The 19,166-nt window shown below is 36.7% G+C and overlaps 1 protein-coding gene across 10 annotated transcripts in view; it reads left to right on the top strand.

Annotated features, from left to right (window-relative positions):
* Positions 1 to 19,166, top strand: part of cadps2 (Ca++-dependent secretion activator 2) — an 874,989-nt gene that overhangs the window by 390,467 nt on the left and 465,356 nt on the right. For all 10 annotated transcript variants that reach the window (XM_051929794.1, XM_051929778.1, XM_051929757.1 and 7 more), the window contains exons 4-6: positions 3,930 to 4,010; positions 13,950 to 14,186; positions 14,930 to 15,051. In XM_051929794.1, coding sequence (XP_051785754.1) covers positions 3,930 to 4,010; positions 13,950 to 14,186; positions 14,930 to 15,051 — 440 coding nt within the window. The remainder of the gene's footprint in view (positions 1 to 3,929; positions 4,011 to 13,949; positions 14,187 to 14,929; positions 15,052 to 19,166) is intronic.

Genomic DNA, 19,166 nt, shown 5'->3' with positions numbered 1-19,166 from the left:
TTTACTCCTTTAAAACTAATTGAATGATATTGAACATTATTTAAAAAAGTCCTGGTGAAACTATGGTTCAGCTGACTAAAAGCAACAAATAGGTGTGAATTATCTCATTTTCATAAGCTAATGACAGATGTTCTTCTTACTGACTTTTTTAAAATTAAAAATTTGAAAATCATTATTTTTTCAGCTTTATGATATAATCTAATTCTCAGATTCATAAAACTCAGCCTGGTGGTGGGGTTGATATAGGGAGGTTGTTGCCTAAACATGCAAAATTACAATAATATCTTATTTAATTCTTTACTATATATACTATACAATATATAAAAAAACACCCACGCACTCATTTATTTTGGCTGCTGAACCTTTATGAGAGATATACAATCACAACCTAAAATGCTTCGTTTTTCAGACTTTCTTTTACTTGAGTTGTGGAGAAGAAAAATCACATATTTGTTTGTCCTTTGGTAGATGCATGCTGGCACAGCCATAGCTCTAACTGTACAGCATGTAGGTGTGTGATCGGATAATCTGAAATTTCTTTATCAGCCTGTGTAGCAAGTGCATTCATCACTCAGTTTCTTTGCCTGTGTCGCTTAAGGGCAATGATTTTAGTTTATTACTCATAAACAACATATTATTGAACAGGCCAGGCTGTGTAAATCAGATGGAAATCCAATGTTTGTCCATGGGGGTTGAATTTCCAATATTTTGAAGGTTTTTTTTTTGGTCTTTGTATTGCTTCTCTAGTGATATTGACATAGCTGTTCTTAAGTTAAGCCCTTAGGCTTCAGTAATACAAGCAACTGTATATATGTAAACTCTAGGAATAAAATATATAATGTGTCATTTATTTATATTACCCCTCATCAGTCTCATGTGTTAATTACATTTTCTTATAAAATGGCCTGATTTTTGTTAGTATTAAAATTGCTTGAAACTGTTATAATTAGGTGAGAGCCATTTTCAAAATTTCAGTGCACATTATTTTCTTTGCATAGCCATTATTATTACTATTATTATTATAATTATTATGACTTTAGCCTGTTTTGTTTGCATGAAAGTTTGCTTAGTTTCATCTTCAGTGAGAATTCTATATAAATTTGTATTTGATAAACATTTGGCCCCAGGTCAGTTTTGGACAAGATACCATTTAGATAGTGTTTGGGCTCCTGTCCCTCCTATAATATAAAGCATATGAACTCATGTTACTGTATTTCCCCGAAAATAGGACATACTCTGGAAATAAGCCCTAGCATGATTTTCCGTCTGCTCTGTAATATAAGCCCTACCCGAAAAATAAACCCTGGTCAAGATCGTCAGCTGAAAAGTAAGGCGCCTAAGGCCAGGTTTATACTTCACGTGATGTGATGTGTGTGCCCAAAACATCCATTAAATTCTGAGGACACCTTGCCACAATATCTCTGAATAGGACATTTAATGATTACATCCATCAATCCGGGGATGTGCCTTTTCCAGCAGCATCGGCGCAAGACAGAAACAAAATCCTTGGACAGAGCATCAGCTCATCGCAGAGTGAAAACACACACACATACACTAACGTAATTTTACCATCACCAAATCCCCAAACCTTCATGTCTTTGGATGGAAAACTGAGCACACTGTGGAAACCCACCAGGAAAACAAGCAAACTCCAGGCAGGGATCACAAGGGACATGACTCCCTGCAAGACAGCAGCACTACCACTCTGCCTCTGTGCCGCCCCAACATGTGTAACTATTAACAGTATTCATTATTTAAACAAAGTTAATGATTTATCTGTAAAATGTGACACATATTTTAATGCATTTCATCATGAAAGTGATATCAAGTATAAATCTAAGAATTCTAAATGTGCAGAGAACTGGAATATTATAAATTTAATGTGTTCTGTGTGGCGATCTATTGCTGCTTGCCGCTGCTGTCAGGTCAGGAGGAAGCCCCAGCGATTAACAACTGGGTCAGTTTTAAGATGACATTTATGACGGTCTACTTTAATGATAAAATAAACTACAAGGTCAAAGTGGACATTTTGAGTTTAAAGCCAAAATTTCCACTTTAATCACAAAATAGACATTTTCATTATGTCCTTCATTTTTTTTCTCTATGGCTCAAATACACCACCATACATTCTATTCTATTGCTATTGTGAAGGTGCAAAAAAAAAAAAAGACCGCACAGAAGATGGTATGTGAGACTTTTAAAATGTATCCTGTCATTATGTTGGGGAATATGCAACACTTGAATATAAAAGCAACATGACTAAATTTGTATGTCGGCAGTTTGCTTCACCACATCGAACCATTCATCAAACATCGAAGTACGCACATCGATCCTGGAGGATCATAAAAGCGGCTAGAGTAGCAAGAAATTCAAGCTGGAATTCAGGGTTTGAATGTGGAGAGTTATGATGATATTCCAGAAGAAGATTTTTGGGGAAACACAGTATTTAGTGGCCCTCTATTACACTACAAGCATTTGTATCCATGTTTGTTTTGGCATCCTATCCACTGTCTTTGAGTGTTTTGTTACTGGAATGAGATCTGCCCATATCTCTCTCCCTAATTATAATCCTGGTCTACAAGTTTCTTCTGGGCTAATGGATATATGACTAGAATCCCTTTTACTGCCTAATTTTTAATATACTTCAAAAAATTTTATTAATTCTATCCTTTCACTTTTACATGTGATTACAGTAATCCCTCGCTATATCGCACTTCGACTTTCGCGGCTTCACTCTATCGCGGATTTTATATGTAAGCATATTTAAATATATATCGCGGATTTTTCGCTGGTTCATGGGTTTCAGTGGACAATGGGTCTTTTAATTTCTGGTACATGTTTCCTCAGTTGGTTTGCCCAGTTGATTTCATACAAGGGACGCTACTGGCAGATGGCTGAGAAGCTTCCCAATCAGAGCACGTATTATGTATTAAATAAAACTCCTCAAATATATTGTGAGCAGGGGGGCTGTTCTCACCTCTAGTGGAAACGGACGCTCCTCAAAAAACGCTGAAAGACTACCTCCACATTGCTCCCTTCCTTGCTGGGCTTACTTGTGGCTGCTTTGTTGCGTGATATGCTTCCCGCACAGTGCTTCGCATACTTAAAAGCCCAAACAGTACCTATTGATTTTTGATTGTTTGCTTTTCTCTCTCTCTCTCTTGCTCTGACATTCTCTGCTCCTGACGGAGGGAGTTTGAGCAGGGGGGCTGTTCGCACCCCTAGAGGATACAGACACTCGTCTAAAAATGCTGAAAGACTACCTTCACATTGCTCCCTTCCTTGCTGGGCTTACTTGCGGCTGTGTTGTCAAGCAATATGCTTCCCGCAAGGTGCTTTACATACTTAAAAGCTCGAACAACACCAATCGGTTTTTGATTGTTTGCTTTTCTTTCTCTCTCTCTCTCTCTCTGACATTCATACTTAAAAGCCCAAACAACGCCTATTGATTTTTGATTGTTTGCTTTTCTCTCTCACTCTCTCTCTCTCTCTCTGACATTCTCTGCTCCTGACGTGCAGTCCTTTGAAGAGGGAGATATGTTTGCATTCTTTTAATTATGAGACGGAACTGTCATCTCTGTCTTGTCATGGAGCACGTTTAAACTTTTGAAAAAGAGACAAGTGTTTGTTTGCAGTGTTTGAATAAAGTTCCTGTCTCTCTACAACCTCCTGTGTTTCTGTGCAAATCTGTGACCCAAGCGTGACAATATAACAATAACCATATAAACAAATGGTTTTTACTTCGCAGATTTTCACCTTTTGCAGGAGGTTCTGGAACGCAACCCCCGCGATGGAGGAGGGATCACTGTATATTAAAAATTAATTTGATGTTGAGATATATATATTCTTTGCATTGTTTTGTAAATTTAGTATACTATTAAAAAATATAAATATTAGCTGTGCTAATAATACTTTTTTTCTCTTTTCAGTTAGACAATGCAGATGAACAAGCAGCACAGATCCGAAGGGAGCTTGATGGCCGCCTGCAGCTTGCAGACCATATAGCTAGGGTAAGATTACAATTACATATCCCATTTTGTTTTTTAGGATTAATTTTCTTATTGAATACAAATTGTTTAAAACAAAAGGTTAATAAACTGTCATAATTTTTTAACAAAAATTATATTTAATGAATCAGAAAAATATTCACCACCATCAGTACACCCACCCCAGCAATGCACAAAAAGGCTGAATATTGAAATGGTTATTACAAAATGAGAGAGATAATAAATAAATGCAAATGCCTAAGGAGACCAGGGCCAGAATATGGAGCAACAGAGGATAATTAACCCCACTTGTAATATTCTAAGAGAGCAAGGATACAGTCCCAAGTTTTCATTTTTGAACTGTGGAAATTTAAGGCAATAGATCAGAAGACATGTAGAAAAGTGGATGGGGCATTTCTTAAGCTTGTGCCATAATTTCTATGGGGGTAACATACAAATGATGCAAAAACCTGTAGTGCTGTTGCTAATAGATGGAATTTCTGGATGAGACAATAGTCATTTTAAAGGTAGAATATCACATTTAAGTAAGGTGCAGATGGAAAGTAAGGCTTCCAGAGTGTCATAATCAGTAGAAGGTGACATGCATTATTGCTGAAGACAACATAACATGTACCCTGTTTCAAGCAGTATGATGTTTGGTGAATTCTTGTGTGATTGATATTGGCTGTTACACTTCATTGGTTACAAAAACATAACTACCTTGCATTATGTTCTGAGCTCTTCACTTATGATGATCAGTTTTGTTATCTTGTCTGTGATTGCTTTGTCTGGGTAGCATAAAACATTTTTTAATAACTCACAGGTCCACATCGTTACTTCAGACAACAAAAGTCTTTACTACTCACTCTTCTTAAAACATGTTTCTTGTTTATTTATGGGTCTGCTCTCAAAATACAGTAGTAACACTCAATTTATACAGAGTATTCATTGTTAAGCATTATATTAACCATACATCACATTGTCCTGTAACACTTGTTCCTAAACTGTCCCCTAGACTGATGTTTACTTGATTATATTATAATTTACTTTTGATAAAAACATCTGCTAAGTAAATAAAAGTAAAGAATTATTACAGAAGATGTAAAGGAAGATAAATTGACAGTAATTTGCCTCAATCTGTAAGGAAAAATAATCTGATCAAAATCAGACCTTGGAGTGATATGAAGAAACTTCCCGATTTTTAAGATGGCACTATACCAGCATTATTCAAACATTCAAAGAATGTTACTGAAATTGATTTTTGATATCTTTATTGAAAAATAAGCTCTGTGGCCTAAAAAAACAAACCCACAGCCTCATATATAAATGGTGCGTACGCCTGTTTCCACACTCACATCACGATGTGTAAAAACTAAACTTGGCATAAAGCCATGCACATTCTCACACCAACTCAAACCATTTCCGGCTTGGTTTTCTGCAAACTGGTGTCACCCAGTACCAAAACAGTGCTACTGTTTCTGTGTTTTTCCCTTTATCGTTTAGATTCACATCCCTGATGCGGCCTTATCAAATACACTGAAATTAACCGCATATCGTTTATTAGTTTAAGGCATCTGATTGTAATCAACCTGTAACAGTATAATGGCCCACGGAATGGCCAAACTATTCCAAATACCATAGCTGCTTTCATGTTGTTACTGTCAGTGCACCACTCAGAGTATTTTAACTCACTGCATCTGAGTATGGAATCACAGCTCTACAGCAGCTGATTGGAAAGAGGATTATTGGGATACAGCATCTAGCACACGCTACCTCAGCCATGCGCACAGTCTATTTGAACTTCTTCCATATGGCAAACGCTTTAGAGCCTTTCCTTTAGGGACCTCACGGTTCAGAAACAGTTTCATCCCAAGAGCTCTAAACGCACTCAATCATTCCATCAAGTGCTCCCAGTAGAACTGTTTGTACTTATAAGTATAATTACCTCACTGAAAACTTGCACTGCCGTAATATTGCACAACCTGAGTCACTTTATGAACCATTTCACTATCTGCACTATACTGTATGTACATGCTTTCATATTGTATATTTTTCATTGTTTTTTATCGTATTATGATTATTATTATTACTGTTATTTTACTATTTTATAGGAAAATAAGTTTATGGAGAATTTGCATATTGAATCTCATTGTACCATACAATAACAATAAAGGAATTCAATTAAATTCAATAGAAGAAAGCGCATACAGTAATCCCTCCTCCATCGCGGGGGTTGCGTTCCAGAGCCACCCGCGAAATAAGAAAATCCGCGAAGTAGAAACCATATGTTTATATGGTTATTTTTATATTGTCATGCTTGGGTCACAGATTTGCGCCGAAACACAGGAGGTTGTAGAGAGACAGGAACGTTATTCAAACACTGCAATCAAACATTTGTCTCTTTTTCAAAAGTTTAAACTGTGCTCCATGACAAGACAGAGATGACAGTTCTGTCTCACAATTAAAAGAATGCAAACATATCTTCCTTTTCAAAGGAGTGCGCGTCAGGACAGAGATAGAGAACAAAGCAAGCAGTCAAAAAAAAAAATCAATAGGACTGTTTGGCTTTTAAGTATGCGAAGCACCGCCGGTACAAAGCTGTTGAAGGCGGCAGCTCACACCCCCTCCGTCAGGAGCAGGAAGAGAGAGAGAGCCAGAGAAAAATAAAGTCAAAAATCAATACGTGCCCTTTGAGCTTTTAAGTATGCGAAGCACCGTGCAGCATGTCCTTCAGGAAGCAGCTGCACACAGAAGGTAGTAACGTCCCTATAGTCTAGGTGTGCGAACAGCCCCTCTGCTCACACCCCCCTACATCAGCGCAAGAGAGAGAGAGAGAGAGAAAGTAAGTTGGGTAGCTTCTCAGCCATCTGCCAATAGCGTCCCTTGTATGAAATCAACTGGGCAAACCAACTGAGGAAGCATATACCAGAAATTAAAAGACCCATTGTCCGCAGAAACCCGCAGAGCAGCGAAAAATCCGCGATATATATTTAAATATGCTTACATATAAAATCCGCGATGGAGTGAAGCCGCGAAAGGCGAAGCGCGATATAGCGAGGGATCACTGTATTTACAAATGATGACGAATCACTTCTAAGTCAATTTAAATTTTCAAGCGCTATCTTCTTGGCGCTCTTGATATCATTTTTAATATGAAATGCAGTAAAGTATGTAATGTATATTATACAGATAAATGTGTAACTTATTTTAAATAATGTATATTGTTAATAATTAAACATGTGGGGGCATGGTTGCTCAGTGGTAGCGATGAACTGGCACCCCATGCCTCACACTGTATGCTTGCTGGGCCTGGTGTGACCATGGATGAACAGATGGATGGAAAAATTAAACGTAATACTGTATAAAGATATTTCAATGTTCTTTAAAAGTTTTGAAGAATCAGCATTCTAAGCTTACAGATGGCTTGACATTTACTACAAAGCTGATTGTGTGGCGATTGGTTACTTGGAGAAAGAAAAGGAAGGACAGGAATTGGGGGATAGTACATTTGAAAGAGACTGTACTGCTACAATAAATTATTTAATTGAGGGTCGCGTACAGCGCAGCAAGCATCTTGCAGGAGGCAAGAACAATCTATGGACAGGGCTCTAGCTCATCGCTACCATTGCACTACCATGCCCCCATGTTTTATACATGCTTTAATTCCTGTCATCATGAAAATGATATCAAGTATACATCTTAGTATTTACATTGATCACAGAGCTTAAATATCATTAATTTAATATATTCTGTGTCCTGTTGGTGTTATAGAAAGCCCATTTAAGAAGCACGTAGTGTTTCACACACAGAGTACATAGAAGAACACATAGAAACGAAGCATTTAATGTGCCACTCTAGTTACGAAGTGGTCTGAGAAACTCTAGTAAATTAAACATTGATTTTAAGGTTAAGTTTACGACGTTCTACTCTAATGACAAAATAAATGATGAGATTGAAGTGGACATTTGACCTTTTTTTCACTGTTTCACTGTTTTTTTTTTTAATTTCTCTGTACCCTAATATGCTTCCGTATAACTCAGATGGTGGGCAACGACTCACCTTTTTACGGCGACTTTGATATCTGACCACTTCCTTTTTTATTTTGGGCACTGTGTGACTTTCTGAATTTGAAATTTCGAGTATTTCCACACTCTATCACTCGGTCGACTTCCTTTTGTTATTTATACCACTTCTTTAGCCAACAAATAGTTCATTTTTCCTTGCATCAGCTTTGCATTCGCTGAAATTCTTTTTTTCACGTGCTTTTTCCATTGTCTTTTAACTGAACATTGAACGGAAAGGGCTATTTATATTGATTTGCATATTAAAATATGTGAAACTCTGGGAGGAGTCAGGGTGGGGTGTTAGGCGCGGGCAAGAGCGTTGCTTTTCATGCTGACCAGGATTTACGTAGCATGCAGAAGTGCATGGAAGTTGGCTTATGCACCTGAATTTTTTTGTGCATCCGCACATTTCCACTTTTGTCCGTATGCCATGTTTTAGTGTGAATTCTATGCACGCATTATGCATGAGGCCCCAGATGCAGATGAGATGCTAACATAATGTGTGGCAGCATTAGAACAATGTAGATGAGAACAGGCCATTTAGCCCAAAAAAGCTCACCAGTCTTATCCACTTCATTCTTCTAAAAAAAGCATCAAGTCTAGTTTTGAAAGTCCCTAAAGTCCTACTGTCTACCACACTACGTCATAGCTTATTCTAAGTGTCTATGGTTCTCTGTGTAAAGAAAATTTATCCCTTGCTCATCCTGATGTGTTCGAGGGGCTTAGAACTTGACAGGTGTGAAATGGTATTTACAGTAAATATATAAAACGTTAAGGTTAATTTATTTCATGAGTTAACAACATTTTCACAAAGAAAGCTTTTTGCACTTATTTGATGTAGTGACACAAACACAAACTATTTCAAGCCTACTCATTGTGATGGAAAACATCAAACTAAATATAGTTACCATGCAATGTAGTCTATGCAATGCAGACACTGTTTTAATTAGTACCATCTCCAACTGTATTTTGCCTGTTTTCTTTGAAACATTCTTATGTTGAAATATTTAAGATATTAAATATGTTGTAATGACCGGGCTGGTAATGCAGAGGGCCATGTGGCTGGACAGCTGTGGAGCAATGTGATTTCTATAGTAGTGGTGGTTTACGTAAATGAAGCATCACAGTGAGCTGTAGTGGTCAGAGAAAAAGGAAGTGAACAGAAGGTGAATGAAGGCTGAGGGCATGTCATGGAGGTGTCTGAAAACTATTGACTGAGAGAATAAGAATTTCCTAGACTGCAAATTTGGCACAGCAGGAGTAGAACGGCATGTGAGAATATGAGCGAGAATAGTGTGGTGTGTTGGAGTAGCACACATAAATATTAGAGGAGAGAAAGAGTTGGAAAGAGCAGTATACTTCTGGACTGTAAAACTGAAACTAGAGACTGGTTGGGAAGCAATTAAAAAAAAAAAAAAAAAAAGTATCCCTCAGCCATAATTGTGGGGAATAGTTGGATGTGGGGCCATAGTGGTGGGTTGGTCAAAAATGCTCAGTGCTACATAACTCATTTCACCAACACTCACCAGTGATTTCAATCCCAAACTCATGTATCTGTATTTTACTTGGTTAAAGTTGTTACAATATTTAGAATAAAGGTACCACTGTTCAGTACGGTCAGTGTTCAGTTTGGTCAATACTTTTATGGGGAGAAAGCATTCATTTTGCTTTTTATTTTGTGAACAATACAAGATTATCCATTTTTGGCTTCAGTATTTTTTTGGAACCAATACATTGTGCAAAGTCAAAATGTGTGTTAGAAATGTCATGAATTGGAAATTTGGGCCCAGCGACTCTGTGCAGAGTATGCATATTCTTTATGTGTTAAGGCATTCTGGTTTTTCTCCAACACAGACTTGCAGATTACTTTAATTGGCCACACAAATTTGTTCCTACCATTCTAAAATGTTCCAAAGTACTCTCATTATTAAACAAAGTAATACATATACTAATATTCAAAGCACAAGTATGATGAAATGTATATGTACTGTATGTATATATGTGTGGGTGCCTATTGTCGTCCCATGTTTTTATATATATATTGTGACACTAGAGGGCACTGTCGCTTCTCAAACCCACTAAACAAATGTCCAAGACACCAGGTAAAAGCACCAGGAAATATTTTAATTTCTTTTTTCCTTGATAAATGTGCCTTCAAAGCACCACTGCCACAATACACAATAAATCAATAATCAATACTACAATTTCTTTCCTCTTCCCAGCAGCTCAGTCACACTGCCTCCCAATTCCAGCTCCTTGCTGGGTCTCCACCAGTCCTTTATATAGTCCTTGACCCGGAAGTGCTTCTCCTCTTCTGTTCACGTGACTTGTCAGCACTTCTGAGTCAGACGGAGAATTACATTTTTCTTCAGCCCGGAAGTACTTCTGTTCTTCCGTCCCCGTGACTTGGAAGTACTTCCGGGCTATATGGGCAACAAAACCCCCGTTCTCCCTGCAGCATCATATGGTGGCACCCACGATACCCAGCAGGGTTGTGAAGCCAAACTCCATCTTCCATGATGCCCTGTGGGAATCCAGGGCACCTCTAGGCTGCAGGAAAGACACCATCTACCATCCTGGGTGTATCCCGGCCGTCCATTACAATATATATATAATATATATATATATAATATATGTAATATTTATATAAAATAAAAATATGCTGATGTCAGTTAATTGGGTATTTCAGAAGTATTATGTTCCCTACTGCATACTTTTCTATAGGCCATTATTTGTTTTTTACCAGGTATAATATTATTAGTTCACTGGATCTTCTTACTCTTGAACATGCTACATGCTATTGCCCTGAATAAAACATTCATGCCAGAGACCAGATTTTGCTTTTCCTTGTAACTGACATTGGCCCTTGCTGATTTTCACTGCAATAAATACAATTTTACAGGAAACTTTTTTTTAAGATAGCTTCAATCAGAATTGAACATAAATGCTTTGATTTGTAATCTTGTTCTGTTTTGAAGTTTTGGAGGGTTTAGATCAAAAGCAATATAAATATGGCTTACTTTGATTTATTACATTCAACATTGATTTTTATAGGCTGAATATTTACATGAGACTTACAATACATGGAACATTTTAAACATTTTACAGAATAAAACACATGAAAAGAAGTAATATTGTAAAGTATGTACAATGTCCCAGTGCCTGAAGTGGAACCACATTACTTATGGTACTCTGTTTAGTTGACGTCTTGCTTCTTCTTGCCTTGTGTTATTACATTTACATGACAACATATTAATCAAATGGAGTGTGGGGGTAGGGCAGAAACTGTGCTGCATTAACATTAATTTTTTGGGGGGTTGGAGCAGGTTGTATAGTGGCCCACTAAAATGTCCACCTCGTATATGTTCAGTCCTTGGGAGTCTCTTTTACTGAGCTGAGCAAGCAATTAAACTTACCAAGACATGCTGTCGCTTCCAGCTTGTGTTGTACATAGGGCTTGAAGTAAGCTGATGCACATTACTGGCAGTTCTCTGTTTCAGCTTTGGGAACCGAAGTGTAGCAGCATATCCTGGTCTGACCTCGAAAGTTACACAGTTCTCCACAAGACTGTGTGTATTTTATTGCCAAACTGCGCCCCGCAACTCCTGATTCTTTAAATGTTATATACAGTGGAACCTCAGTTCACGACCATAATTCGTTCCAAAACTCTGGTCGTAAACCGCTTTGGTCGTGAACTGAAGCAATTTCCCCCATAGGATTGTATGTAAATACAATTAATCCGTTCCAGACAGTACGAACTGTATGTATATATATATTTTTTTTTTTAATTCTTAAGCACAAATATAGTTAATCAACCCATAGAATGCACAGCGTAATAGTAAACTAAATGTAAAAACATTGAATAACACTGAGAAAACCTTGAACAACAGAGAAAACCAACACTGCAATAGTTCACACTATAGTGCTAGGAACCGCTCGTTAAAAACAATGAGTTTTAAGCACAGGGGAAAAAATGAACATTTGAAAAATCCATAATTTAATAAACCACCAAGAAAAGTAACCTTGCAACAATGCGGGCTACGAACCGATCGCTGTAAACAGAACTGAAAAGAAAAACAAGCCTTCTCTACCATATGCGTCCAGTGCTCCCTCTCTCGCTCGCCCGCCTGCTCGCTCTCTCTCTCTTTTGCGAGCCTGGAGCGCCTGTGTGTGTGTCTCTCTGCGCTCCTGTGTGTGTGCACACCTCTCTCTCGCTCCTGTGTGTGTGTGCGTCTGTCTCTCCCGCTGCCTGTGTGTGTGCGTGGCTCTCTCTTGCGTGCTGCCTGTGTGTGCACGGCACTCTCTATCTGCCTGTGTGTGTGCGTGTGTGTGTCGCGCGCTCTCTCTCTCTTGCTCACTGCACAGGAAATGCACAGGGAGAGACTGAACATGTACAAACCGAAAGGGAACCTGGCTTGTTCGTATACCAAGTGTGTGGTCGTGAACCGAGACAAAAGCTCGGCGAACTTTTTGGTCGTAAACCGAGTTGTACGTGTACCGAGATGTTCGTGAACCGAGGTTCCACTGTATATATATATATATATATATATATATATATATATACAGCACGCTGGGCAATGCATTCTGGCTTGAATTTCTTTGTATTTTATAAAGCATCTTAAGGAGAAAGAAGAAGCTGACAGAAAAAGGAGTACTGCATGTACCTAAGAAGGCTACTTACTAACTACTTCTTCTTTGAGTTTCATCTGATTTTCTTTCGTCCACTGAACATGTCATCTTCCACACAGCATGTCATTCCGTATCATTTTCCTGTGTAGGGCAACTTTTGTACATTTTTGAAGTCTGATTATGTAGTAATGTTTAATTGTTCTAAACTTAAAATGAGAAGATTTAATTGCATACAAAACAAACAATAAGGAAATATGCTCTCTTACTGGTTACCAAAGAGAAATTATGTATCAATATGTATGAAAGTAGCTGAAACTCAAACTCATTATTTTTTTATAGAAATTAAAAATTATAGCACCTTGAGGAGTGTTGTGGTAGCCCAATTTGAAAAGCTCTGGAAAGCTGTATTAGATGAATGAATATTTGACAAAAGATGATTTGGGACATTTGTACACAAACTTGGAAAGAGAACATATATAAGAAAATCCTGATGATTTTTCTACTTGCTTGGTGTGTTTAGCAAGGAATGCTTAGTTCTATGAGTTGAGGTGGTTCACTTTTGGGAAATGCACTGTTGAAAACCACAATGGTAGAAAATTAACACAATAATTTCTTGCTTAGTACTCATTCAGCATATAAGTAGTAAATATAATTTGGAAATCAACAAGCTGACGGCAGCTGTAATGATCAGGATGTTTGCACTCCTTCTCTCAGCTGAGAGTCTGTCCATGCTCCGGTTGTTATCTTCTCTTCTCCAGGTTCTGCTGGACAAGTTTACAAGGGGCTGCATTTGAAAGGTATCACTGTGGAACAGATGCACTGCCCTTTTGTTCCAGCATTACTGTGGTCCAGTGGTTGTGAGGTTTCGAAGTGCCAGAAAGTGGTACTTTAAGAACTACAGTATCTGGAAATAAAGAACTTTCTCTGTGTTTCTTCAGGCAGTGCCTAAGAAACATTTTCTCACAGACTAATACAGTACAGTAATGAAAACAAAAGGCATGTAATGTGTAATTAAAATGAAAAGCAGGCAATGTAACAAAACAACAGTGATGATAATAATATTAATAAAAAGCAAATGATAAAATATAAATTGTTTATGACAGCTAATATTTCATAAGCAGGCTATATACTGTATAAGAGTTCAAAGCACTTTAAATACACAGACCACAGGGACTTATTGAAAATCAATTGAATTTCACTTTATGTAGTGATTTATTTATGCTATACTTAGTTGTTTACTTGCCTGTTTATTTATGTTTTTGTATTTAAGGAACGAAAATATCCAAAATTTATTGCAAAAGAAATGGAAAACATGTATATTGAAGAACTAAAGTCGTCTGTGAATTTGCTGATGGCAAATTTAGAAAGCCTACCAGTTACAAAAGGTGGGGCTGAATTCAAACTTCAAAAGCTCAAAAGGTCCCAGAATTCATCTTTTCTGGACATTGGAGATGAAAATGACATCCAGCTGTCTAAGTCTGAAGTTGTGCTATCTTTCACATTGGAGGTAAGAATAGCTGAGTCCTTCTTTTGTTGTCAAATGTCATATACATTCTACTAGACTTTTCCTTAAAATGTATCTGTGGATTTCTTAGATGTATTTTACCCAAGGGTTAAAAGCAACCAGTTTAAATACTCTTTCATTCCAGCTGGCATTAATTTTCAAAATAAATTCAGTTTTAATAAATATCCACAGGCTTAAATCATAGGGTGAATAGTTACCTTACTTTATTATTCATCATTCTAGTCTAACTCTTTAATTACATTTTTTTTTATTTTTATGTGCAGTATGTTTGATCTGATGTTTCACTAAACGTATCATATTTACTACATTTATTTGTACTAAGTTTATGCTTGTTGGCTGTGTTCTTTGTGGCATGTTTTTAATGTTACGTCATGATCTCTCTGCAAATCCTGATAAACCAAATTTCCCTCTTGATACAATAAAAATGAGCTTGATTGAATTAAACAGATTTCAGAATGAAATCCGTTATCCAGCAAATAAATAATCTATGCCATAATAATATATGTGAACATCAGTGGAACTTGGAAAGGGGAATGAATGGTTAAAAAAAAAAAAAACAACTTCAAATTTGTATGACTAACTTAAAGCAAAGGGTAAAAAAGCTAAGGTTATGATAACTGTAAATCATCTCTCTTGTCTTGTATAGTATTCATAAGATAGCTTTTCTTTTTTATGCATATTTTTAATATAAATGTATTTGTATTTCACTTCTTCACTCTTTTCAGATTGTTATTATAGAAGTTCAGGGTTTGAAATCAGTTGCACCCAACAGAATTGTGTATTGCACAATGGAAGTTGAAGGTGGAGAAAAACTGCAGACAGACCAAGCTGAAGCCTCAAGACCTCAGTAAGCATTCTGTTTTCAGTATATACCATATTTTTTATCATTATTAGTTTTCTTTTTTCTGTTGCATATATGTATGTGAAAGTATGATCTCCATTTCAATTATGAGAAATGTGTTTTAGAGTTCTGCACAATTCAATTTTACATTAGAAAAGAAAAAAAGGAGTTGTTTTCCATTTCTACTCTTCTTGACTTCAAAATAAAAATTTGTTTCACAGTTAGGCATCTCTTTAATGTGATGGCAAAAAAACTATATTTATGTTAGAAACTGTCCTATATTGAAACTGTTTACTTAACTTTCATACAGTCATTTGATTAACTCTGTGTATATGACAAAATAACAAAAACCTTTAAACAGGCACAGAAATGTGTTCAATTCTATAAAAATGTAAATATTTGAAATCAAATCTGAATTAAGCAATATCAAGTTTTTGACTGGTTTAACAACACTATAATTGTACCTGCATTGCTTAATTCAGGAAATTAGCAAACAGTAGATTAAACTCCATATCTCAAATATGTGAATATGGTGTAAAGTTCATTGTTCACTTAAGCATGCATTTTTTTTACTTGCATTTTTTATGGTAACTCACATGTGAATCCCTGAATCTTGAAAAAGTTATAGAAGAGAAGGTATGAGGCCTTACTATACAGTATATGTTACCCACTGTGTTAAGTAGACAAAGTATATACAGTATAATGGGTAAAACTGAACAGTATTTTACCGTGGCACAGCAAGTTTGTAAGATTAAAGGGTACTTATGTTGTACAATAAGAATTTAAAGATACTGGACAAGACTGTATTTTCTTTTTGCCCCCAATGCAATAGATTTGTATCATCAACCTGAGTTTCTCCTCACGTATTGAATATACAGTGTGCAGAATTTACCTGGAGGCAACAAATCTGACCTAGGGAAAAAAAATGTATGAACTTTACATTGAGGACACGAATACTTGTTATAATACGAAGAGTGTGTTTCCTGCAACAGGGTCCAGCTTCCCTGCAACCCTGTCCAGGATAAGAGAGTTTGAAATGGATGGATGAATTTAATGGAGAAGTTTTAAATAAATGGGCAATCTACCCTATATTAAAACATCCTATTCAATTTAGTTCAATTCAGTAGGTGAGGTATATTATTATCTAATATGATCTATTTCACTAATATTGATCAAACCAGTCTTTGCTCAGTGTTTTCTATTCTCTATGTACTATAAGTCATTATAGAACAATTTAAGATACAGGCATTTTTAAATATTCTATTGGTCTTCTTCATTGTCTTAGAATCTCACATAGTGGGGACTAGAGAGACTTTTCCTGTATTGTTTTTGTCTTTCTTGTGCATTAAATCAAACAGACCAAACATGTTTCGTTTTATTCTGTGATCTACAGTATTGTTATGTATAGTTGTTTTTAAATTGTTTTTTGCAAGTCTTAAGATAATCCATTAAAAAAGATTCAGATAAATTATACCTTTTTGCATTTGTAGTTGACATCATAGTACATCTGAAGGTATCCCTTAAAGTTAAAGTACAATTTAGTTACTTATGTAAAACCTAAACCAGTGGTGTTTGCCTAAATTAGTAAATATTCTTATCTGTACAGAATGTGCTTTAGAAAGCATAAGAAGAATATACATAGTAATACAATAGATGCTATTTATCAAAAGACACACACACACACACACACACACACACACATATATATATATATATATATATATATATATATATATATATATATATATATAATGTGTGTGTGAGTTTCTAGTTGTGCATGTGTGTGTATATGTATGTATGTATATATATATATATATATATATATATATATATATATATATATAATCTTCATTTGGATCTTGATCTTTGTTTGTCCGCGAATGAATTAGAAGAAGAAGCACTAGATGGCAGTAGAGAGACAGCTAAAACATAGGCATTGCATTAAGAATCTCCTCCAGGCTTATACTACTGAAGACTTTAGTACTCCAGTCACACCTCAAAACACAGACATTCAAACTAAACAAATTGTTGTGCTTTAAATTAACTAATCTTTATATATAATCTTCATTTGGATCTTGATCTTTGTTTGTCTGCGAATTCCACACATGCGTAGACCACCTTCCAGTTTAGTACGTTGTTGTTACTCACGGATGTCAACAATGTGCCAGAATAACGAAAGGGGTGGTGGACAGTGTTACGCTAGTTAGCTCCTGAGGCCTGGTTAGAGAATGAGATTGCTGAAGATAAAAGGTATGTGCCTACGTAACATATGAATGAAAGAAAGACAGTGGGTAAAATGAATGACAACGTAACAGCACGTTCCGGAAATTATTATTGTTATGTTGTAGCCGGCGAGTGCTGCGCGTCTCACAGTTGTACCGTGGCTTGCTCACATGTCAGTGAAGTGATCCCTATTTATGCTTTAAAGAGCCTGGATACCTATGTGTCCCCCTTTTATAACCATTGCTCCATGTATATTGCCTTACTCTTTGGATTGCCACAAAGCAACCTGCGAGATTGGAGAAAGGTTGAGAAGAGATCGTGAGAGTAAATGACAGCATCGTGAAAACGAGACGGACTGTGAATGGAGAGAAGCAGAAATGCTCCTACACCACCACATAATTACTGTTCGGACAGTGATTCCGAGTAGGCCGTTCCTATCGAATCAATGTCCAAGGGTTTTCTTTTGTAATTTTGTTTCCCTTATAAAAAATCATAATACTGTGCGATGAAGGGCCCAGTTCACGACTGGCAGCCGCGTTTAAACAGAGAGCCCTTCACAGACAACTTTAACACGCGCAATGTAGTTGGGCGCACATGGCTAATATATATATATATAAAATGCAAATGGAAATTCAATTTCAAACTAATTATTCTGCATACTCCTTGTAAAAGCATGGAAAACAAGTAAACAGAGTCATTCTTAAATATCAGTTACCAATGTAGTCTGTAGTTATCAATATTAAACCTCATTTAAGAGAGCAAACACTTCAAGGCAAGAAAATCGTACAGTTTTGCAAATAAAGTTTGCGCTAGGACACAGAGGAAATGAAATGGTAGGTAGATAGATAGATAGATAGATAGATACTTTATTAATCCCAAGGGGAAATTCACATACTCCAGCAGCAGCATACTGATACAAAAAAAATTCTTAAATTAAAGAGTAATGAAAATGTAGGTAAAAATGGACAATAACTTTGAATAATGTTAACGTTTACCCCAACCCCGGTGGAACTGAAGAGTCGCATAGTTTGGGGGAGGAACGATCTCCTCAGTCTGTCAGTGGAGCAGGACAGTGACAGGAGTCTGTCGCTGAAGCTGCTCCTCTGTCTGGAGATGACACTGTTTAGTGGATGCAGTAGATTCTACATAATTGATAGGAGCCTGCTGAGCGCCCGTCGCTCTGTCACGGATGTCAAACTGTCCAGCTCCATGCCTACAATGGAGCCTGCTTTCCTCACCAGTTTGTCCAGGCGTGAGGTGTCCTTCTTCTTAATGTTGCCTCCCCAGCACACCACCACGTAGCAGAGGGTGCTCGCCACAACCGACTGATAGAACATCTGCAGCATCTTATTGCAGATGTTGAAGGATGGCAGTCTTCTAAGGAAGTATAGCCGGTATTTACATCCAAACAGCAAAAAGCTTTTAATCTTGTTGATACTAGGTAAGAAGCAATAGCACATAATCTGCATGTAGAAACAAATTTTAAAAACATAAATGTATGTGGTTATGCTGCACTTCCTCAAATATGTAAAAGTATTGAATAAGAAAAACAAATATGAAGGCATTTGGAGAAGAAAGTTTCCTGAACAGAAAGGATTGTTGATTATGACTGATCTCAAGTACTGTTCTAAATGTTGTACGGGTCCTGTATATTTTGTCAGCTATTACTTGAAATATGTGCTTACACAAATGCAATGTTGTGTGTTTCGGCTGCCGGTTATGAGTAGCATCAAAATAAAACTGTTTGCAAGAGATTTCAGCTGTTGCATGTATTAAGTGTACCTCACTTATGCATTATGCACCAAAGGCAAACGTCTTTTTTAAAATGGTGCACCCTGTTATCGTAGCTTATTCTTTCAGACAAATGGGCACTAATTCAGTCACAACAATACTTGGCT

This window comes from Erpetoichthys calabaricus, chromosome 1 (assembly GCF_900747795.2).
Source record: "Erpetoichthys calabaricus chromosome 1, fErpCal1.3, whole genome shotgun sequence".
Taxonomy (NCBI): domain Eukaryota; kingdom Metazoa; phylum Chordata; class Cladistia; order Polypteriformes; family Polypteridae; genus Erpetoichthys; species Erpetoichthys calabaricus.
This window is presented reverse-complemented; position numbering and strand designations above follow the sequence as displayed.